Genomic DNA, 24,550 nt, shown 5'->3' with positions numbered 1-24,550 from the left:
CCCAACCAGCGTGCCTCCAGTTGTTGCAAAACTACAACTCTCAGCATGCCCGGACCGGCAAAGACTGTCTGGGCATGCTGGTAGTTGTCATTTCACAACAAATGGAGGCACCCTGGTTGGGAAAAACTGAGCTAAGTAAAAGGGCGCGGGGAGAAAAAAAAAAAAACTTCTGCTCACCTCCTCCCGGTCCCTGCAGATGCCGTTCCCCCTCCATGCGGTCCGGTGCCTCCTCTCTTCACCATTCAACTAGTAGGACCTTTCCCTTTTCAGACAATCACTGGCCGCAGTGGTGTCACGTGTCAAGCCAGTGATTGTTTGATGGGGAAAGGTCTTTTTCGGCAGGAAACACACTAGGTTTCCTGGATCCGGTGGGAGATTTGCAAACCGCCCGGGAAACCCAGTGTATTGCTGCAGTACAAAATGTGACAGGGATGGGGGGAGATGTGACATGGGGGGAGAATGTGACCGGGGGGGGGGGGGTGAGGAATGTGACGGGGGGGGGGGGGAATGTGACAGGGGGGAGAATGTGACATGGGGGGGAGAATGTGACATGGGGGGGAGAATGTGACGGGGGAGAATGTGACGGGGGAGAATGTGACATGGGGGGGAGAATGTGACGGGGGAGAATGTGACAGGGGGGGAGAATGTGACATGCGGGGAGAATGTGACATGGGGGGGAGAATGTGACAGGGGGGAGAATGTGACATGGGGGGAGAATGTGACATGGGGGAGAATGTGACGGGGGGGAGAATGTGACATGGGGGGAGAATGTGACATGGGGGGAGAATGTGACATGGGGGGGAGAATGTGACATGGGGGGGGGGAGAATGTGACATGGGGGGAGAATGTGACGGGGGAGAATGTGACAGGGGGGGAGAATGTGACATGGGGAGAATGTGACATGGGGGAGAATGTGACATGTGGGGAGAATGTGACATGGGGGAGAATGTGACGGGGGAGAATGTGACAGGGGGGAGAATGTGACATGGGGGAGAATGTGACATGGGGGAGAATGTGACGGGGGGGGGAGAATGTGACATGGGGGGAGAATGTGACATGGGGGGAGAATGTGACATGGGGGGGGAGAATGTGACATGGGGGGAGAATGTGACAGGGGGGGAGAATGTGACATGGGGGAGAATGTGACATGGGGGGAGAATGTGACATGTGGGGAGAATGTGACAGGGGGGAGAATGTGACAGGGGGGAGAATGTGACGGGGAGAATGTGACAGGGGGGGAGAATATGACATGGGGGGAGAATGTGACGGGGGGAGAATGTGACAGGGGGGAGAATGTGACATGGGGGGGAGAATGTGACATGGGGGGGGAGAATGTGACAGGGGGGGAGAATGTGACATGGGGGGAGAATGTGACGGGGGGGAGAATGTGACATGGGGGGAGAATGTGACAGGGGGGGAGAATGTGACGGGGGGAGAATGTGACAGGGGGGGGGAGAATGTGACAGGGGGGGGGAGAATGTGACAGGGGGGGAGAATGTGACAGGGGGGGGAAATGTGACAGGGGGGAGAATGTGACATGGGGGGAGAATGTGACAGGGGGGAGAATGTGACATGGGGGGAGAATGTGACAGGGGGGAGAATGTGACATGGGGGGGAGAATGTGACAGGGGGGAGAATGTGACATGGGGGGAGAATGTGACAGGGGGGGAGAATGTGACATGGGGGGAGAATGTGACATGGGGGGAGAATGTGACAGGGGGGAGAATGTGACATGGGGGGAGAATGTGACAGGGGGGAGAATGTGACATGGGGGGAGAATGTGACAGGGGGGAGAATGTGACATGGGGGGAGAATGTGACAGGGGGGAGAATGTGACATGGGGGGAGAATGTGACAGGGGGGAGAATGTGACATGGGGGGGAAATGTGACAGGGGGGAGAATGTGACATGGGGGGAGAATGTGACAGGGGGGAGAATGTGACATGGGGGGAGAATGTGACAGGGGGGAGAATGTGACATGGGGGGGAGAATGTGACAGGGGGGAGAATGTGACATGGGGGGAGAATGTGACGGGGGAGAATGTGACGGGGGAGAATGTGACAGGGGGGAAAATGTGACAGGGGGGAGAATGTGACATGGGGGGAGAATGTGACAGGGGGGGAGAATGTGACATGGGGGGAGAATGTGACATGGGGGGAGAATGTGACAGGGGGGAGAATGTGACATGGGGGGAGAATGTGACAGGGGGGAGAATGTGACATGGGGGGAGAATGTGACAGGGGGGAGAATGTGACATGGGGGGGAGAATGTGACATGGGGGAGAATGTGACATGGGGGAGAATGTGACATGTGGGGAGAATGTGACAGGGGGGGAGAATGTGACGGGGGAGAATGTGACATGGGGGGGGAGAATGTGACGGGGGAGAATGTGACAGGGGGGGAGAATGTGACATGGGGGGAGAATGTGACGGGGGGAGAATGTGACGGGGGGAGAATGTGACATGGGGGGAGAATGTGACGGCGGGAGAATGTGACATGGGGGAGAATGTGACATGGGGGGAGAATGTGACATGGGGGGGAGAATGTGACATGGGGGAGAATGTGACATGGGGGAGAATGTGACATGGGGGGAGAATGTGACATGGGGGGAGAATGTGAGATGGGGGGAGAATGTGACATTGGGGAGAATGTGACATGGGGGGAGAATGTGACATGGGGGGAGAATGTGACGGCGGGAGAATGTGACGGCGGGAGAATGTGACAGGGGGGGAGAGTGTGACGGCGGGAGAATGTGACAGGGGGGAGAGTGTGACGGGGGAGAATGTGACGGGGAGGGGGGGGATTGTGATATGGGGGGAGAATGTGATGGGAGAAGATGTGACCATGAGGGGAGAAGGTGAAGGGGGGAGATGTGAAATGGGCAGTGGGCATAAAATGGGTGGATAGTTGTAAAATGGAGGAGATTGGACATGAAAAGGCGGGATTTCACCATTTATTTATTATATCGCATTTCAAAATCGCAATATTTAGGCCCAAAATCGCAATTGCACATTTTCCCTATATCATGCAGCCCTACTATGAAATATCACTTAACTCCTTACACTCCATGGGACGGGCGCTTTGGGTATAATGACCTGAACTGACAGCTGGATCATCAGACTTGCGGTCAGTTGGGGACATGTGACCATAATATAGAGGATCTGCCCCGACATGTATTCACCTCATCATCCGAGAGCAAGAAGATAAATCATGTGCAGGAATATCCCCTCAAATGTCTCCATATAACATCCTGGAATTGTATAGAATTAAATGTTTATTCACAATACAGGTTCCTATAAGGTGTCAGGACGTGGCGGTCTATTTCTCCATGGAGGAGTGGGAGTATGTAGAAGGACACAAGGATCAGTACAAGGATCAGGTGATGATGGAGGATCAGCAGCTCCTCACATCACCAGGTACTAGACATGACTATATACACACGTCCTCTCATTATTTGTATGTAAAGAATGAATTCAGTCTCTGTATGTGTTCCCTACAGTCAGATCCAGTAAGAAAACAGCACCAGAGAGGTGTCCCCGTCCTCTTGATGAGCAGAATATAGAGGATATTACTACAGGGAAAGATCTGATCTATATTAATCCTACAGACATAAAGGAAGAAGAAGAGACAGATGTGAGCAGTGATGAGCAGTATAAGGAGGACATTTCTACAGAGAATGATCTCATCTATATTAATGCTACAGACATAAAGGAAGAAGAAGAGACAGATGTGAGCGGTGATCATCAGTATAAGAAGGGCATTTCTACAGAGAAAGATCTGATCTATATTAATGCTACAGACATAAAGGAAGAAGAAGAGACAGATGTGAGCAGTGATGAGCAGCATAAGGAGGATATTACTGCAGGGAAATATCTGATCGATATTTATACTACAGGCATAAAGGAAGAAGAGACAGATGTGAGCCGTGATGAGCAGTATAAGGAGGACATTCCTACAGAGAAAGATCTTATCTATATTAATGCTACAGGCATAAAGGAAGAAGAGACCGATGTGAGCGGTGATGAGCAGTATAAGGAGGACATTTCTATAGGGAAAGATCTGATCAGTATTAATGCTACAGATTTAAAGGAAGAAGAGACAGATGTGAACAGTAATAAGCAGTATAAGGAGGATATTACAGCAGGGAAAGATCTGATCGATATTTATACTACAGGCATAAAGAAAGAACAAGAGACAGACATGAGCGGTGATGAGCAGTATAAGAAGGACATTCCTACAGGGAAAGATCTGATCTATATTAATGCTACAGACATAAAGAAAGAAGAAGAAGAGACGGATGTGAGCGGTGATGAGCAGTTTAAGGAGGACATTCCTACAGGTAACTGCCCAGGTGAGTGAGTAGAATCTGTGACTCTTCTCTGTATTTAGTGGTTACTAGTCACCAGCTGCAGTAATCACAGAAAAAAATAATGCTCATATATGTTACTCACTAGGTCATTCAGATGCTATACAGGTCTTTTTTATTTGTCTTCTGTATTTGGCATACAAATCCCTCTGTTCTGCTGATCACTTATTCTGACATCCACTGTTCAGGAAGGGGTGTGTCCGAGGCAAGCACTGAGCCCGCCCTCACTAGCCATGCATTTACTTCCTCCCTGGGTCTGCTGTGCCGGGTCTCTTTATCCAATCACTGCAGGCGGCTCTATAACCCCCTCCTCTCTGCTTTCATGCTGCAGTCTGATAGGACAGGAGTGAGCACAGAGGAGTACTAGTCCTGCCAGGTCTGTGCTTCAGCTGGGACAAAGATGATGCTGCAGCCGGACAGGATTATGTTTTAGATCCATGGTCTCAAAGTGTGGCCCTCCAGATGTTGCAGAACTTCAACTCCCATCACGATCGGACAGCCAATGGTTAGATGGTATGGAGACCCCTAGTGGTCATAAGCCATGATCTCTATAGAAAGGAAATAAAAAAATGTATGAATGTTAGTGAGTGGGCGCTCCGGTCGGTAACACTTCACTGAATGGCAAACGGCCTAACTGCTCTGCCAGTGTAGTGAGATATATGGTCTGCACCCTCCCTGATACTGATCTTGTCCTTAAAGTCCTTGTTTGCGCTGTTGTTTTTATTGTCTCTGTTGTCTCCATCTTATATAGTCAGCAGGATTTCCATGTATACGACTAGAGGAATAATTTGGGACATTTCCCAGCTCTTCTGTATTGCTGGGGGCTCTGAACCGCCTCGGCTGTCGTCTTATTTGTGCCCTATGGATTGTTCATTGCTGCTGGATGGGAGTGTGATGGGGTCCAGGAGTGGGGTGTATGTGACCTGAAGACCCTATATTATGTCTACATTAACTATTTATTATCCGGAGGACGGGGAGAAGGTTCCATGATGTCACATGCTGCACTTATAATGTTCTACTAAAAAGACTATAAATATGGGCGCAGTTATTAATAAAATCTGTGTTATTCTCTGCAGATTCTTGTAGCAGGAGATCAGAGGAGAATCTTATATCTTCAGATTATAAAGCAGATGATGATATCACACAAGATACATATGAAGAACATTCCATTATCCCAGATACACCCTCAGCCCTTCACAGCCAAGATCTGTCATCTCATCCTTATATACAGGTCCTGTCTTCTCAGTCATCACAGGATGTTCAGCAAAATAAAGGTCACAGAAGGAATGTTGGACATCCCCGAGCTCATACAGGAAAGAAACCATATTTATGCTCAGAATGTGGGAAATGTTTTACTTTTAAATCAGGTCTTGTTGTACATCAGAGAACTCACAAAGGAGAGAAGCCGTTTTCATGTTCAGAATGTGGGAAATGTTTTACTCAGCAATCACATCTTGTTAGACATCAAAGAACTCACACAGGGGAAAAGCCATTTTCATGCTCAGAATGTGGAAAATGTTTTACTCAGCAATCACATCTTGTTACACATCAAAGAATTCACACAGGGGAGAAGCCATTTTCATGTGCAGAATGTGGGAAATGTTATACTATGAAGTCAAGTTTTGTTCAACATCAAAGAACTCACACAGGGGAGAAACCATTTTCATGTTCAGAATGTGGAAAATGTTTTACTGACAAATCAAAGCTTGTTAAACATAAACGAACTCACACAGGCGAGAAACCATATTCATGTTCAGAATGTGGGAAATGTTTTTCTGACATATCAAATTTTGTTGTACATAAAAAAACTCACACAGACGAGAAGCCATTTTGCTGTGCAGAGTGTGGGAAAGGTTTTATTGTGAAATCAAATCTTGTTCAACATCAAAGAACTCACAGAGGGGTGAAGCCATTTTTATATCAGAATGTGGGAAATGTTTTACTGACAAATCAAGTCTTGTTAGACATCTAAGAATTCACACATGAGAGAAGTAAATTCAGAGCAGTAAATGATGCAGATAACACATCTATATATTATCCATGTACATAGGATATCTGACATTTATACATATATCATATACTGCATCTCCAAACTTGTTACCAATTGTTAATAAAAGTTTTCTTTCTTATATGATTTATTATTCTTATATTCATCTCCGCACACTGGACTTATAATAAATGTAATATTGTCCCTGACGTTGTATATAGGGAATGTAACGCGTCAGTGTTGTCCCCGCCCCCTTCTCATTATGATTATAGAGACTTTAATTCAAGGCATCAGACAGGATCCGCGCGTCTCCCTTGAAGATCGTCTCTTCTGAACATAAGACGCTGCAGATACTTTTATTTATCACAAACCCTAGACCAGCGTTTCCCGTCTTGACGTCTATTTTCGGTCTCAGATCATAAAATCCATTTTTCTATATGAGAAGTCGTCAATATCTCAGCGTCCCCCGGGTTCAGTAAACATCGGTGTAATTCTTTTCCTTTTCTTTGTCCTTCCCGGGGTATAAAATCCCTAGAGATCTGATCACATCTGGTACAAGATCTCTTTACTTCACACTTTGCGCCATTATTACACGGATTGAAGACCCAGTTACACGCTCGTAAATTCCCATATATGTCGTGGATTGGAAGGAAAAAGGTTCTTAAATCTTATATTTACCAATAATATTTTATATTTTTACAGTCCGTCCCTATCATAGTACGGAATTGTTATTTTTCTTCTATCCGATGGTTATTTAGTAATTTTGTTATAATTCAGAAGAGACCACGTGTCCCGTATAGACGCTCACCCTGAAGACATTAGACGGCGGTTTTGTGTTTCCGGATTTACACACTTATTATAAAGCTTTTCCTTCGTCTGGATTATTAGAGCTCGTTCGCTCTTCCATTTTGTGGCCCCCGCTCTCCTCCTTTAGGTACAACAAGAGTATCGTACAGCACCAGGCTTGTAGTAAAATGTTAGAACTTTATTGGGTCATGGATAAACAGAACATACACAGCCGACACGTTTCGTACCTACACTAGGTCCTTAGTCAGGACATACAAAACAATAAAATAACTCTGCTTTTATATTAAAAGTTACAAGTCACATGATCACCCTGAATATCGCTGGTAAAATCTGAAATGGCAAAAAGGGAAGGGAACTGCTCATAGTACAAAAAAGCAGAAAAATGAAGAACATGGAAAGACACCAATGAAATACACAATATAACCTGTAATATCACCCTCAGAAAAAGTTTATATAAAATATGTAGAATTATGTAACATAAATTTAGTTATACATAGTTAAAGATTAAATTACCACAGACTCTAAAGGGAGCGGAAAACGTGTAACACTCCTTGCCTTATATTCATCACGGTTGCCGAGTGTCCAATTGTAAAATCCAAAATGACTCTCGATTCAGGAGCGTCCGTCTGGTGTCCCCTCCCCTAGGAGGTCCGTGGACTTTTTCTATACCCATAATTTCCAAAGATGTGGTAACCCCTTTATGTACATCCCTAAAATGTCTGGATATGGAGGACACATTAAATTGAGACCCTTTTGTATGAGAGATTTGCCTCCTGATCCTACTGTTTAGTGCATTAGAAGTGCAGCCTACGTATTGTAAGTGACAGGTGGTTCATGTGGATAAATATAGAACATTCATAGTATCAACATTAATGTCATTTCTTCACTAAAAGAGTAAACTCTATCTGACACTCGTTATGGCCGCACGTAATGCACTGACTGTGCACATTTCCAGCTACCCAGGAAATTTAAAGGGGTTCTCTGCCCATAGATATCTCATCCCATATCCAAAGGAAAGGGGTTAAGATGTCTGATCTCTGGGGTCCCGGCACTTTGGACCCAAGCAATCTCCTGCTACACCCGGCGTTCGTTTAGAGTGTCAGAGGCTCGTGACGTCACGGTCACGCCCCATTCGTAAGATCACAGCCACACCCCCTCAATGCAAGTCCATAGACTTGCATTCATGGGGCGTGACCGCGACATCGCGAGCGGGGCGTGACCTTGACGTTACGAGCCTCCACCCCGCATCGCCAGTCATCCGACACGGAGCAAAGTTCGCTCCATGCACCAGATGTCTAGGGTCCCCAGCACGTGGATCCCCGTGATCAGACATGTCTTGGGGCAGAGTACCCCTTTACATAGTTACATAGTTAGTATGGTCGAAAAAAGACATACGTCCACCAAGTCCAACCAGGGAAAGTGAAGGGGATAAGGGAAAGGGATGTAGTTTTATAATTCTTCATAAGCATTAATGTTATTTTGTTCCAGGAATGTATCTAACCCTGTTTTAAAGCTGTTAATTGTTCCTGCTGTGACCAGTTCCTGAGGTAGACTGTTCCATAAGTTCACAGTTCTCATGGTAAAGAAAGCGTGTTGCCCCTTTAGACTAAACCTTTTCTTCTCCAGACGGAGGGAGTGCCCCCTCGTCCTTTGGGGGGGTTTAACCTGGAACAGTTTTTCTCCATATTTTTTGTATGGGCCATTAATATACTTATATACGTTTATCATATCCCCCCTTAAACGTCTCTTCTCAAGACTAAACAATTGTAACTCCTTTAATCGCTCCTCATAGCTAAGATGTTCCATGCCCCATATTAGTTTAGTCGCGCGTCTCTGCACCCTTTCCAACTCCGCAGTGTCCCTTTTATGGACAGGCGACCAAAACTGAACAGCATATTCCAGGTGAGGCCGTACCAATGCTTTATAAAGGGGGAGTATTATGTCCCTGCCCCTCGAGTCCATGCCTCTTTTTATACATGACAATATCCTGCCGGCTTTGGAAGCAGCAGCCTGACATTGTGCTATTCTGTAGTCTGTGATCTACAAGTCACCCAGATCCTTCTCTACCAGTGACTCTGCCAGTTTAATCCCCCCTAAGACTTACGATGCATGCAGGTTATTAGTATACACAGCCCCCCTCTATATACACAGCCCCCCTAAGACATACGACGCTGCAGGTTATTAGTACCCAGATGGAAAACTTTAGCCAAGTTGGTTGCGTTTTTTTCTTACTGGGATCTACAAAAAAACTTGGTGAAACCTTAGAACCCAGAGAGGGGCCCGTTTGGCTACTGCTTGCAGCTGATTCAAAGAAAATCCCTTCAAAACGGCGTCCGGCCCTAAAATAGGTCGATATTTTCTCATAATCTTCTTTATGGCAAAAAGCTGCCGACTATAGGGAGTAATAAATCTGGGGACGGTTTATTTGTCTTCATATTAACATTTCATGGGTCACTTTTCTGTGTAGGAAATTAATGCCTTTGATTCATTATAACTTCTCTTTTTTAACCTTGAATGCAGCGATATAGATTCCCTATAAATGTTTCTGTTTCCGACCAATTTGGCCTGAGTGTCACCCACTCCCCATATGGGATATTTATATTACATGTATTGGCTGCAGGAAGAGGCTTGTGAGGTGATATTCCCTGTTATCTCTTTACTGTAGGGGGAGACCTGGATTTTATTCTCCTTGTCTCAATGAAAAACATCAAAAAAAGTTATGTCTTTACTTGATTTTTTTTTCTTTTAAATAAACTGGAGCCAGAAAGTTAAACAGATTTGTAAATTACTTCTATTTAAAAACCTTTGTTATAAAAAAAAAAAAATCTTAATCCTTCCAGTACTTATCAGCTGCTGTATCAGCACAGGAAGTTGTGTAGTTCTTTCAGTCTGACCAAAGTGCTCTCTGCTGACACCTCTGTCCATTTTAGGAACTGTTCAGAGCCAGAGCAAATCCCCAAAGCAAACCTCTCCTGCTCTGGGCAGTTCCTGACATGGACAGAGATGTCAGCAGAGAGCACTGTGGTCAGACTGTAAAGAACCACACAACTTCCTGTGGAGCATACAGCAGCTGATAAGTACTGGAAGGATTGAGATTTTAAAATAGAAGTAATTTACATATTTGATTAACTTTCTGGCACCAGTTGATTTAACCTCTTCAGGACGCAGGACGTATCCATACGCCCGTGGGCATTCCGGTCCCCGCCGCTCACCGGGCGGGGACCGGACCGGGGTGGCTGCTGATATCTATCAGCAGGCACCCTGTGCAAACCCCTGGGGGGTCCTAAGACCGCCCCTCCCCTTGTCGGCAATCAATTCAATTCAGACCTGCGATTTGCGGCTCTTCCTGGTCAATCGGGTCTCTGGTGACCCAGAAAAAAAGGGTGAATGGGGCTGTCCGAGACAGCCCCATTCACCCTTACACAGCAGGAGTGAGGTGGCGCGGGTGCCGCCTCACGATCACGTGATTGATCGTCCGGAAGGAATCTGCTGGGTGGTAATCAGGACAACAAAGATGGGGGTGATCGGTGCCGGCGGAGGTCTCCTACCTTCTTCTGGTCCAGCGGGGGTCCCCTCAGGATCCGTGGCAGCGGTCCCTGCGGCAGGAGCGGTGGCAGCAGCAGCGATGGTCTCGGCGGTGCAGGCGGCAGGAAACAGCAGGAGGTGAGGCCTGTTCACCTCCGGCTGTTGCTTAGCAACAACTCGCAGCATGCACAGCCAAAGGGCATGCTGGGAGTTGTAGTTTTGCAACAGCAGGAGTTCCATCTACAATTCCGAGCATGCCCTATGGTAGTCTGTGCATGCTGGGGGCTGTCGTTGTGCAACAACTAAAGGCACATTTTTTCTATGAAAAAGTGTGCATTCAGCTGTTGCATAACTACAACTCCCAGCATGCACAGACTACTAAAGGGTATGCTATAAGTTGTAGCAGTGTGCCTCAAGCTGTTGCAAACCTACAACTCTCAGCAGGCCCTTTGACTGTCAATGCATGCTGATTGTTGCAGTTTTGCAACAGCTGGAGACACATTGGTTGTGAAACCGAGTTTGTTACCTAACTCAGTGTTTCGCAACCAGTGTGCCTCCAGCTGTTGAAAAACTACAACTCCCAGCATGCACTGAGAGACTGTACATGCTGGGAGTTCTAGTTTTGCAACAGCTGGAGGCACACTGTTTGCAAAACACTGAGTTAAGTAACAAACTCTGTGTTTCACAACCAATGTGCCTCCAGCTGTTGCATAATTACAACTCCCAGCATTTATGGTCTGTCAGTGCATGCTGGGAGTTGTAGTTTTGTAACAGCTGGAGGTTTGCCCCCCCCCCCCCCCCCCATGTGAATGTACAGGGTACATACACACGGGCGGGTTTACAGCGAGTTCTGCTGCAAGTTTGAGAGGCGGCAAATTTTCCGCCGCTCAAACTCCCAGCGAAAAACTCATTATAAACCTCTGCCTGTGTGAATGTACCCTAAAAACACTACACTACACTACCACATAATAAAGGATAAAACACTACATATACACCCCCTTACACTGTCCCTCTCCAATAAAAAAAAAATAAAATGTCTTGTACGGCACTGTTTCCAAAACTGAGCCTCCAGCTGATGAAAAACAACAACTCACACTATTGTCAAGGCATGCCGGGAGTTTTGCAACAGCTGGAGGCACCCTGTTTGGGAAACACTGCCATAGGGAATTTTTGTGGCGGATTCAGATCCCCAATTTAGTCCTCAAATGCGCATGGCGCTCTCTCACTTCGGAGCCCTGTCGTATTTCAAGGAAACAGTTTAGGGCCACTTATGGGGTATTTCCGTACATGGGAGAAATTGCGTTACAAATTTTAGGGGCTTTTTCTCCTTTTACCCCTTATGAAAAGGTAAAGTTGGGGTCTACACCAGCATGTTAGTGTAAAAAAAAAAATTATTTTACACTAACATTCTGGTATTGCCCCATACATTTAATTTTCACAAGAAGTAAAAGGGAAAAAAGACCACCAAAATTTGTAATGCAATTTCTCCTGAGTACAGAAATACCCCATATATGGGCGTAAAGTGCTCTGCGGGCGCACAACAAGGCTCAGGAGTGAGAGCGTGCCAAGGTGACATTTGAGGTCAAAATTGGTGATTTGCACAGGGGTGGCTTTTACCGCGGTTCAGACATAAACACAAAACAGTAAATACCCACATGTGACCCCATTTTGGAAACTACACCCCTCACGAAATGTAACAAGGAGTAAAGTGAGCCTTAAAGGGGTACTCCTGTGAAAAACTTTTTTTTTAAATCAACTGGTGCCAGAAAGTTAAACAGATTTGTAAATCACTTCTATTAAAAAAATCTTAATCCTTACAGTACTTTTTAGGGGCTGTATACTAAAGAGAAATCCAAAAAAGAAATGCATTTTCTCTGATGTCCTGACCTCAGTGCTCTCTGACCTCTGCTGTCCATTTCAGGAACTGTCCAGAGAAGGAGAAAATCCCCATAGCAAACATATGCTTCTCTGGACAGTTGCTAAAATGGACAGCAGAGAGCACTGTGGTCAGGACATTACAGGAAATGCATTTCTTTCTTGGATTTCTCTTTAATATACAGCCCCTAAAAAGTACTGGAAGGATTAAGATTTTTTTTAATAGAAATGATTTACAAATATGTTTAACTTTCTGGCAACAGTTGATTTAAAAAAAAGTTTTCCACAGGAGTACCCCTTTAACCCCTTAAGGACCCAGCCCAAATATACCTTAAGGACCCGGCCATTTTTTGAACATCTGACCACTGTCACTTTAAACATTAATAACTCTGGGATGCTTTTACCTTTCATTCTGATTCCAAGATTGTTTTTTCGTGACATATTCTACTTTATGTTAGTGGTAAAATTTTGTCGATACTTGCATCATTTCTTGGTGAAAAATTCCAAAATTTGATGAAAAAAATGAAAATTTTGCATTTTTTTTAACTTTGAAGCTCTCTGCTTGTAAGGAAAATGGATATTCCAAATAAATTATACATTGATTCACATATATAATATGTCTACTTTATGTTTGCATCATAAAATTGACGTGTTTTTACTTTTGGAAGACATCAGAGGGCTTCAAAGTTCAGCAGCAATTTTCCAATTTTTCACAAAATTTTCAAAATCGGAATTTTTCAGGGACCAGTTCAGTTTTGAAGTGGATTTGAAGGGCCTTCATATTAGAAATACCCCACAAATGACCCCATTATAAAAACTGCACCCCTCAAAGTATTCAAAATGACATTCAGTAAGTGTGTTAACCCTTTAGGTGTTTCACAGGAATAGCAGCAAAGTGAAGGAGAAAATTCAAAATCTTCATTTTTTACACTCGCATGTTCTTGTAGACCCAGTTTTTGAATTTTTACAAGGGGTAATAGATGAAAAATCCCCCCAAAATGTGTAACCCAATTTCTCTCGAGTAAGGAAATACCTCATATGTGTATGTCAAGTGTTCGGCGGGTGCACTAGAGGGCTCAGAAGGGAAGGAGCGACAATAGGATTTTGGAGAGGGAATTTTGCTGAAATGGTTTTTGGGGGGCATGTCACATTTAGGAAGCCCCTATGGTGCCAGAACAGCAGAAAACCCCAACATGGCATACCATTTTGGAAACTAGACCCCTCAAGGCACGTAACAAGGGGTCCAGTGAGCCTTAACACCCCACAGGTGTTTGACGACTTTTCGTTAAAGTCGGATGTGTAAATGAAAAAAAAATTTTTTTCACTTAAAGTGCAGTTTTTCCCCCAAATTTACCATTTTTACAAAGGGTAATGGGAGAAAATGCCCCCCCAAATTTGTAACCCCATCTCTTCTGAGTATGGAAATACCCCATGTTAGGATGTAAAATGCTTTGCGGGCAAACTACAATGCTCAGAAGAGAAGGAGTCACATTTGGCTTTTTGAAAGCAACTTTTGCTGAAATGGTTTTTTGGGGGCATGTCGCATTTAGGAAGCCCCTGTGGTGCCAGAACAGCAAAAAATACCCACATGGCATACTATTTTGGAAACTACACCCCTCAAGGAACGTAACAAGGGGTCCGCTGAGCCTTAACACCCCACAGGTTTTTGACGACTTTTCGTTAAAGTTGGATGTGTAAATGAAAATTTTTTTTTTTTTTACTAAAATGCAGTTTTTCCCCAAAATTTTACATTTTTACAAGGGGTAATAGGAGAAAATGACCCCCAAAATGTGTAACCCCATTTCTTCTGAGTATGGAAATACCCCATGTTAGGACGTAAAATGCTCTGCTGGCGAACTACAAGCTCAGAAGAGGAGGAGCGCCATTGAGCTTTTGGAAAGAGAATTAGTTTGGAATGGTAGTCAGGGGCCATGTGCGTTTACAAAGCCCCCCGTGGTGCCAGAACAGTGGAACCCCCCACATGTGACCCCATTTTGGAAACTACACCCCTCACAGAATTTAATAAGGGGTGCAGTGAGTATTTACACCCCACAGAACTTTGGAACAGTGGGCTGTGCAAATGAAAAAGTTTATTTTTCATTTTTACGGACCACTGTTCCAAAAATCTGTCAGACATCTGTGGGGCGTAAATTCTCAATGTACCCCTTATTACATTACGTGAGGGGTGTAGTTTCCAAAATGGGGTCACATGTGTCGGGGGTCCATTGTTCTGGCACTATGGGGGCTTTGTAAACACATGTGGCCTTCAATTCCGGACAAATTTTCTCTACAAAATCCCAATGGCGCTCCTTCTCTTCTGAGCATTGTAGTTCGCCCGCAGAGCACTTTAAATTTACATATGGGGTATGTTCTTACTCAGAAGAGATGGGTTTACAAATTTGGGGGGGCTTTTTTCCTATTTCAGGATGTGAAAATGAAAAATTTAGGGTAACACCAGCATTTTAGTGAAAAAATATAATTTTTTTCATTTTCCCATCCAACTTTAATGAAAATTCGTCAAACACCTGTGGGGTGTTCAGGCTCACTATACCCCTTGTCACGTTCGGTGAGGGGTGTAGTTTCCAAAATGGGGTCACATGTGGGTATTTTTTTTTTTTTGCGTTTGTCAGAACCGCTGTAAAATCAGCCACCCCTGTGCAAATCACCAATTTAGGCCTCAAATGTACATGGTGCACTCTCACTCCTGAGCCTTGTTGTGTGCCCGCAGAGCATTTTACGCCCACATCTGGGGTATTTCTGTACTCAGGAGAAATTGCGTTACAAATTTTGGGGGTCTTTTTTTCCTTTTACCGCTTGTGGAAATAAAAAGTATGGGGCAACACCAGCATGTTAGTGTAAAAAAATAAAAAAAATTTACACTAACAGGCTGGTGTAGCCCCCAACTTTTCCTTTTCACAAGCGGTAAAAGGAAAAAAAGCCCCCCAAAATTTGTAGTGTAATTTCTCCCGAGTACGGAAATACCCCATATGTGACCCTAAACTGTTGCCTTGAAATACGACAGGGCTCCGAAGTAAGAGAGCACCATGCGCATTTGAGGACTAAATTAGGGATTGCATAGGGGTGGACATAGGGGTATTCTACGCCAGTGATTCCCAAACAGGGTGCCTCCAGCTGTTGCTAAACTCCCAGCATGCCTGGACAGTCAGTGGCTGTCCAGAAATGCTGGGAGTTGTTGTTTTGCAACAGCTGGAGGCTCCGTTTTGGAAACCCTGCCGTACAAGACGTTTTAAATTGTTTATTGGGGGGGGGGGCAGTGTAAGGGCTGTATATGTAGTGTTTTACCCTTTATTAGGTGTTAGTGTAGTGTAGTATTTTTAGGGTACATTCACACTGGCGGGTTACGGTGAATTTCCCGCTAGGAGTTTGCACTGCGGCAAAGAATTTGCCGCAGCCCAAACTTGAAGCAGGAAATTTACTGTAAACCCGCCTATGTGAATGTACCCTGTACGTTCACAAGGGGGGGCAAACCTCCAGCTGTTTCAAAACTACAACTCCCAGCATGTACTGACAGACCGTGCATGCTGGGAGTTGTAGTTTTGCAACAGCTGGAGGCACACTGGTTGGAAAACCTTCAGTTAGGTTCTGTTACCTAACTCAATATTTTCCAACCAGTGTGCCTCCAGCTGTTGCAAAACTACAACTCCCAGCATGTACTAATCACCGAAGGGCATGCTGGGAGATGTAGTTATGCAATAGCTGGAGGTACCCAACTACAACTCCCAGCATGCCAAGACAGCTGTTTGCTTTCTGGGCATGCTGGGAATTGCAGTTTTGCAACATCTGGAGAGCTACAGTTTTTAGACCACAGCACAGTGATCTCCAAACTGTGGACCTCCAGATGTTGCAAAACTACAACTCCCAGCATGTCCAGACAACAAACAGCTATGTGGGCATGCTAGGAGTTGTAGTTTTGCAACATCTGGAGGGATATAGTTTAGAGACCACTGTATAGTGGTCTCAAACTGCAGCCCTCCAGGTGTTGCAAAACTACATATTCCAGCATGCCCAAACAGCTGTCTGGGCATGCTGGGAGTTGTAGTTTTGCAACATCTGGAGGGCTACAGTTAGAGACCACGGTCTCAGACTGTAGCCCTCCAGATCTACTTACCGGCTTCCGTAGGATCCCGGCAGCTGTCCTCTTCAGAAGCACGTGACGTCGCCCGCCGATCAACGTCGCCGCAGCCTCCGGACGGGTAAGTGGACGTCGGCGCCCGGTCCCCTTCGGTTCCCCGTTCTGCCCCGCCTATTGTGGGTGGGCAGGACGGGGAAAACGAAAGTTAACCCCCCCGCCCCCGGTCTGCTATTGGTCGTCGCCTCTGACGATCAATAGCAGACCAATAGCAGGGATAGGAGGGGTGGCAACCCTGCCACCTCACTCCTATGCCTACAGGGGGATCGTGGGTGTCTTAGACAACCGCGATCCCCCTTCTATTCCGGGTCACCGGGTCACAATAGACCCGTATGACCCGGAATCGGCGCAAATCGCAAGTGTGAATTCACTTGCGATTTGCGCCGATCGCCGACGGGGGGGGGTCTGATGACCCCCCTGGGCATTTGCACGGGGTGCCTGCTGATTGATATCAGCAGTCACCCCGGCCCGGTCCCCGCCCGGCGCGCGGCGGGGACCGAAATTCCCACGGGCGTATGGATACGCCCTGGGTCCTTAAGTACCAGGACGTCAAGGCGTATCCATACGCCCTAGGTCCTTAAGTGGTTAAAACCCCACAGGTGTTTGACAAATTTCCGTTAAAGTTGGATGTGAAAATGAAAAAAAAAATTTTTTTTTGCACTAAAATGCTGGTGTTACCCTACATTTTTCATTTTCACAAGGGAGAATAGGAAAAAAGCCCCCCCAAATGTTTAGCCCCATTTCCTCTGAGTAAGAATGTACCCCATATGTGGATGTAAAGTGCTCTGCTGGCGCACTACGGGGCTCAGAAGAGAAGGAGCGCCATTGGGCTTCTGGAGAGAGAATGTGTCCGAAATTGAAGGCCACGTGTGTTTACAAAGCCCCCATAGAGCTGCTATTCCTGTGAAACACCTAAAGGGTTAACACACTTACTGAATGTCATTTTGAATACTTTGAGGGGTGCAGTTTTTATAATGGGGTCATTTGTGGGGCATTTCTAATATGAAGACCCCTCAAATCCACTTCAAAACTGAACTGGTCCCTGAAAAATTCCGATTTTGAAAATTTGTGAAAAATTGGAAAATTGCTGCTATACTTTGAAGCCCTCTGGTGTCTTCCAAAAGTAAAAACTCATCAATTTTATGATGCAAACACAAAGTAGAGATATTGTATATGTGAATCAAAATTTAATTTATTTGGAATATCCATTTTCCTTACAAGCAGAGAGCTTCAAAGTTAGAAAAATAGTTAATTTTCATGAAATTTTGGGATTTTTCACCAAGAAAGGATGCAAGTAACGACAAAAATTTACCACTATGTTAAAGTAGAATATGTTACGGAAAAACTGTCTCGATAATCGGTAAAAGCGTCTCAGAGTTATTAATGCTTAAAGTAACAGTGGTCAGAATTGCAAAAAAGGGCTCAGTCCTTAAGGGGTTAAATACACGTCTCCTTTTTCCAGTAAAGACATAACATTTTTGTTATGTTTTTCTTTCAGACAAGGACGATAAAATCCAGGTCTCCCCCTACAGTAAAGAGATAACAGGGAATATCACCTCACAAGCCTCTTCCTGCATCCAATACATGGAATATAAATATCCCATATGGGGAGTGGGTGACACTCAGGCCAAATTGGTCGGAAACAGAAACATTTATAGGGAATCTATATCGCTGCATTCAGGGTTAAAAAAGAGAAATTATAATGAATCAAAGGCATTAATTTCCTACACAGAAAAGTAACCGATCAAATGTTAATATGAAGACAAATAAACCGTCCCCAGATTTATTACTCCCTATAGTCGGCAGCTTTTTTGCCATAAAGAAGATTATGAGAAAATATCGACCTATTTTAGGGCCGGACTCCGTTTAGAAGGGATTTTCTTTGAATCAGCTGCAAGCAGTAGCCAAACGGGGCCCCTCTCTGGGTTCTAAGGTTTCACCAAGTTTTTTTTCTAGATCCCAGTAAGAAAATAACGCAACCAACTTGGTTAAAGGGGAACTCTGCCCCAAGACACCCACGATCTCGTGTGCGGCCCCCCAGACATCCAATGCACTGAGCGAACTTTGCTTCGTGTTGGATGGCTGGAAATGCGGGGCGAAGGCTCGTGATGTCACAAGTCTATGGACTTGCATTGAGGGGGTGTGGCTATGATGTCACAAACGGGGCATTCGACGCTCTAAACGAACGCCGGGTGTAGCAGGGAGATTGTGGGGGTCCAAAGCGGCAGGACCCCCACTATCAGACATCTTAACCTCTATTCTTTGGATATGGGATGAGATATCTATGGGCAGAGTACTCCTTTAACCCCTTAAGGACGCAGCCCATTTGGACCTTAAGGACTCAGACAATTAAATTTTAACATTTTCGTTTTTTCCTCCTCGCCTTCAAAAAATCCTAACTCTTTTATATTTTCATCCACAGACTAGTATGAGGACTTGTTTTTTGGGCGACCAGTTGTCCGTTGTAATGCCATCACTCACTTTACCATAAAATGTATGGCGCAACCAAAAAAACACTATTTGTGTGGGGAAATTAAAAAGAAAACCGCAATTTAGCAAATTTTGGAAGGTTTTGTTTTCACGCCGTACAATTTATGGTAAAAATTACATTTGTTCTTTATTCTTCGGGTCAGTACGATTAAAATGATACCCATGTTATATACTTTTCTATTACTGTTGCGCTTAAAAAAAAATCGCAAACTTTTAAACCAAATTAGTACGTTTGAAATACCCTATAACTTTTTCATTTTTCCGTATAAGTGGCGGTATGAGGGCTCATTTTTTGCGCCGTGATCTGTACTTTTTATTCATACCATATTTTCTAATATAAAACTTTTAATACATTTTTTATAAAAAAAAATTTGGAATAAAATGTTATAAAAAAGCAGCTATTTTGGACTTTTTTTTTTTTTTAACGTTTACGCCGTTCACCGTACGGTATCATTAACATTTTATTTTAATAGTTCAGATATTTACGCACGCGGCGATACAAAATATGTATATACATTTTTTTTTTTACACTTTTTTGGAGGTGAAATAGGGAAAATGGGATAATTTTCGTTTTTATTGGGGGAGGGGGTTTTTCACATTTTTTTTTACTTTTTATACTTTCGTTTTTACATTTTAATAGTCTCCATAGGGGACTATTTTTAGCAATCATTTGATTGCTAATACTGTTCAGTGCTATGCATAGGACATGTGAACAACAAAAACCCCAGGGAATTCCAGGGCAAAAACTATAAACAACAACTTTAGGGGAAACCCCCAAAGGGGTGCCCTGAACTAGAACCCCCCCCCCCCCCCCCCGAAAATGTATTTTAAAATATAACTTTTATTGTTTGCGTATAGAAAATATAGAGCAATCTGATTCAGAAAGCATTGGTAACACGTGGTGTGTGTACCACAATGAATAAAATGACGGGGTCTGTCTAGCACCTTTGAATAGAAGTGGTAGAAAAGCCTCTTAGTATGTGCGCCGCAGCATTTGTATGGCCACCACTGAGGCAATAACTATAATGTATACTGGTGCTGACAAAAACCCTGCATGTTAAAAGTTCACCACAAGCCAGAGTCCCGACGGCGTTTCGCTGGTTACCCAGCGTCATCAGAGGACTGTCGGCATTTTATTCATTGTGGTACACACACACCACGTGTTACCAATGGTTTCTGAATCAGATTGCACTATATTTTCTATATGCAAACAATAAAAGTTATATTTTTTTTATTAATTTTCGGGGGGGGGGGGGGGGGGGTTCTAGTTTAGGGCACCCCTTTGGGGGTTTCCCCTAAAGTTGTTGTTTATATGCATAGGACATAGCACTGATCAGTGTTATCGGCGATCTTCTGCTCTGGACCCGTGGAAAGCAGCGGGACCTCCTTCTGCCGTTCTGGATGATCGGATCGCTGTGTTACATTCCCTACATACAACGTCAGGGACAATATTACATTTATTATAAGTCCAGTGTGCGGAGATGAATATAAGAATAATAAATCATATAAGAAAGAAAACTTTTATTAAATGGGCACTCATTAAAAATTGCTATTGCACTGAAGTTTTCTATGTTTTATTTGTGTTTAAAAAAGCTGCCACTAGGTGTCTCCCTACTTGTCCAGAGCACATTTCCCCCCATCTCTTGCACATTCTTTGGACTCCTGCTGGCCTTAGCCAGTGCAGCCTTGTGCAACCTTAGCCAATCATAGCTCATCTCACACTGAACTGCTCTGGGCTGTGTGTAGCTGAGTGAGGGAGGAAGTTCTCCCCTGTATGGCTTCAGATGATGTCACACCTGCTGGGGAACGCCCCTTCCCAGTCTGTGAATCTGACTGAGACTGAGCAGAAAATACAGAACAATATCAAGGTAGAAAACTAACAAATAATAAAAATAAAGGCCGGGGGTGGTTTATCATGATGGGGCAGTGACCTGGGAGGATTATAACATGTAACAAGATCATGAGAGGTACTCTTTAACAATTGGTAAGAAGTTTGGAGATGAGGCCTATAAATAAGCATTTATATATATATATATATAATATATATATATATATATATATATATGTATTACTGTCAACTATCCTATGTACATGATTAATATATAATACTCTAAATTGGCTTCTTCCCTGTGTGAATTCTTTGATGTCTGATAAGATGTGATTTATTAGCAAAACACTTTTCACATTCTGCACATGCAAATGGCTTCTCTCCTGTGTGAGTTCTTTGATGTACAACAAGGTCTGATTTCTGAGTAAAACATTTCCCACATTCTGCACATGAAAATGGCTTCTCCTCTGTGTGAATTCTTTGATGTTGAAGAAGACTTGATTTGTGAGAGAAACATTTCCCACATTCTGAACATAAAAATGGCTTCTCCCCTGTGTGAGTTCTTTGATGTTGAACAAGACTTGACTTCTCAGTATAACATTTCCCACATTCTGCACATGAAAATGGCTTCTCTCCTGTGTGAGTTCTTTGATGTGTAACAAGATGTGATTGCTGAGTAAAACATTTTCTACATTCTGAGCATGAAAATGGCTTTTTCCCTGTGTGAGTCCTTTGATGTGTAACAAGATGTGATTTCTGAGTAAAACATTTCCCACATTCTGAACATGAAAACGGCTTTTCTCCTTTGTGAGTTCTCTGATGTACAACAAGACCTGATTTAAAAGTAAAACATGTCCCACATTCTGAGCATGAATATGGTTTCTTTCCTGTATGAGCTCGTTGATGTCCAACATCCCTTCTGTGACTTTTATTTTGCTGAACATCCTGTGATGACTGAGAAGACAGGACCTGTATATAAGGATGAGATCTTGGCTGTGAAGGGCTGAGGGTGTATCTGGGATAATGGAATGTTCTTCATATGTATCTTGTGTGATATCATCATCTGCTTTATAATCTGAAGATATAAGATTCTCCTCTGATCTCCTGCTACAAGAATCTGCAGAGAATAACACAGATTTTATTAATAACTGCGCCCATATTTATAGTCTTTTTAGTACAACATTATAAGTGCAGCATGTGACATCATGGAACCTTCTCCCCGTCCTCCGGATAATAAATAGTTAATGTAGACATAATATAGGGTCTTCAGGTCACATACACCCCACTCCTGGACCCCATCACACTCCCATCCAGCAGCAATGAACAATCCATAGGGCACAAATCAGACGACAGCCGAGGCGGTTCAGAGCCCCCAGCAATACAGAAGTGCTGGGAAATATCCCAAATTATTCCTCTAGTCGTCTACATGGAAATCCTGCTGACTATATAAGATGGAGACAACAGGGACAAGAAAAACAACAGCGCAAACAAGGACTTTAAAGACAAGATCAGGATCAGTGAGGGTGCAGACCATATATCTCACTACACTGGCAGAGCAGTTAGGCCGTTTGCCATTCAGTGAAGTGTTACCGACCGGAGCGCCCACTCACTAACATTCATACATTTTTTTATTTCCTTTTTATAGAGATCATGGCTTATGACCACTAGGGGTCCCCATACCATCTAGCCATTGGCTGTCCGGTCGTGCTGGGAGTTGAAGTTCTGCAACATCTGGAGGGCCACACTTTGAGAACACGGATCTAAAACATTATCCTGTCCGGCTGCAGCATCATCTTTGTCCCAGCTGAAGCACAGACCTGGCAGGACTAGTACTCCTCTGTGCTCACTCCTGTCCTATCAGACTGCAGCATGAAAGCAGAGAAGAGGGGGTTATAGAGCCGCCTGCAGTGATTGGATAAAGAGACCCAGAAAAGCACAGCAGACCCAGAGAGAAAATGAATGAATGGTGAGTGAGGACGGGCTCAGTGCTTGCCTCGGACACTCCCCTTCCTGAACAGTGGATGTCAGAATAAGTGAGCAGCAGAACAGAGGGATTTGTAAGCCAAATACAGAAGACAAATAAAAAAGACCTGTATAGCATCTGGATGACCTAGTAAGTAACATATATGAACATTATTTTTTTCTGTGATTACTGCAGCTGGTGACCGAGCAGAATCTGTGACTGTTCTCTGTATTTAGTGGTTACTACTCACCAGTGCGGTTCTCTGTAGGAATGTCCTCCTTATACTGCTCATCACCGCTCACATCTGTCTCTTCTTCTTCTTTCTTTATATCTGTAGCATTAATATAGATCAGATCTTTCCCTGTAGGAATGTCCTCCTTATACTGCTCATCACTGCTGACATCCGTCTCTTGTTTTTCCTTTATGTCCGTTGCATTAATATAGCTCAGATCTTTCCCTATAGGAATGTCCTCCTTATACTGCTCATCAATGTTTACGTCTGTCTCTTGTTCTTCCTTTATGTCTGTAGCATTAATATAGATCAGATCTTTCCCTGTAGGAATGTCCTCCCTATACTGCTCATAACCGCTCATATCTGTCTCTTGTTCTTCCTTTATGTCTGTAGTATTAATATAGAGCAGCTCTTTTTCTGTAGGAATGTCCTCCTTATACTGCTTATTATGGCTCACATCTGTCTCTGGAGCATTAATATAGATCAGATCTTCCCCTGTAGGAATGTCCTTATACTGCTCATCACTGCTCACATCTGTCTCTTCTTCTTCCTTTATGTCTGTAGCATTAATATAGATCAGATCTTTCTCCGTAGGAAAGTTCTCCTTATCCTGCTCATCGCCGCTCACATCTGTCTCTGTAGCTTTAATATTGTTCGGATCTTCACCCTGATTCAAGAGATGTGGAAGAAATATTGTAAAAGTCATCAGACAGTAGGAGAAGTCACGTGGGATGTTATAGATGAGCAGGAGATGAGGAGTCATGGAGGGTGAGGGGACTGACCACAAGAGCTTCACAGCCCTTCTACAGATCATAGGGAATATCTCCATCTACCTGATCATCCTGTGGAAGAAGAGGACAGGGACACCTCTCTGGTGCTGATCTCTTACTGGATCTGACTGTAGGGAACACATACAGAGACTGAATTCATTCTTTACATACAAATAATGAGAGGACGTGTGTATATAGTCATGTCTATTACCTGGTGATGTGAGGGGCTGCTGATCCTCCATCATGACCTGATCCTTGTACTGATCCTTGTGTCCTTCTACATACTCCCACTCCTCCATGGAGAAATAGGCTGCCACGTCCTGACACCTTATAGGAACCTGTATTGTGAATAAACATTTAATTCTATACAATTCCAGGATGTTATATGGAGACATTTGAGGGGATATTCCTGCACATGATTTATCTTCTTGCTCTCGGATGATGAGGTGAATACTTGTCGGGGCAGATCCTCTATATTATGGTCACATGTCCTGAACTGACCACAAGTCTGATGATCCAGCTGTCAGTTCAGGTCATTATACCCAAAGCGCCCGTCCC

General features: G+C 44.2%; 1 protein-coding gene across 2 annotated transcripts; it reads right to left on the bottom strand.

Annotated features, from left to right (window-relative positions):
• Positions 1-4,822: 4,822 nt before the first annotated feature.
• On the bottom strand, positions 4,823-23,989 carry LOC130317749 (uncharacterized). Of its 2 annotated transcripts, none has more exons than XM_056552873.1 (2): positions 23,241-23,989; positions 4,823-4,913 (listed from the first exon to the last, which is right to left on the bottom strand). In XM_056552873.1, exons 1-2 carry the CDS (start codon positions 23,983-23,985, stop codon positions 4,891-4,893), a joined length of 768 nt encoding a protein of 255 aa, XP_056408848.1. In that variant the 5' UTR covers positions 23,986-23,989; the 3' UTR covers positions 4,823-4,890. The 2 variants fall into 2 exon arrangements, with proteins under 2 accessions (XP_056408848.1, XP_056408849.1); XM_056552874.1 differs by lacking the exon at positions 4,823-4,913 and adding an exon at positions 22,364-22,469.
• Between the last annotated feature and the right edge of the window lie 561 nt (positions 23,990-24,550).

The sequence above is a fragment of the Hyla sarda genome, unplaced genomic scaffold (assembly GCF_029499605.1).
Source record: "Hyla sarda isolate aHylSar1 unplaced genomic scaffold, aHylSar1.hap1 scaffold_2018, whole genome shotgun sequence".
Taxonomy (NCBI): domain Eukaryota; kingdom Metazoa; phylum Chordata; class Amphibia; order Anura; family Hylidae; genus Hyla; species Hyla sarda.
Note: the sequence above shows the minus strand (reverse complement) of the source record. Positions and strands in the feature narration are given on the sequence as shown.

What these genes read in the sequence shown, in the direction of transcription:
- LOC130317749 (XM_056552873.1), bottom strand. Translation starts at nt 23,985, where the DNA reads ATGACTCCTCATCTCCTGCTCATCTATAACATCCCACGTGACTTCTCC. An exon ending in TCCTACAGAGAACCGCACTG is followed by an intron (nt 4,914 to 23,240) that starts GTGAGTAGTAAC and finishes TCCTTTCTATAG; the next exon opens with AGATCATGGCTTATGACCAC.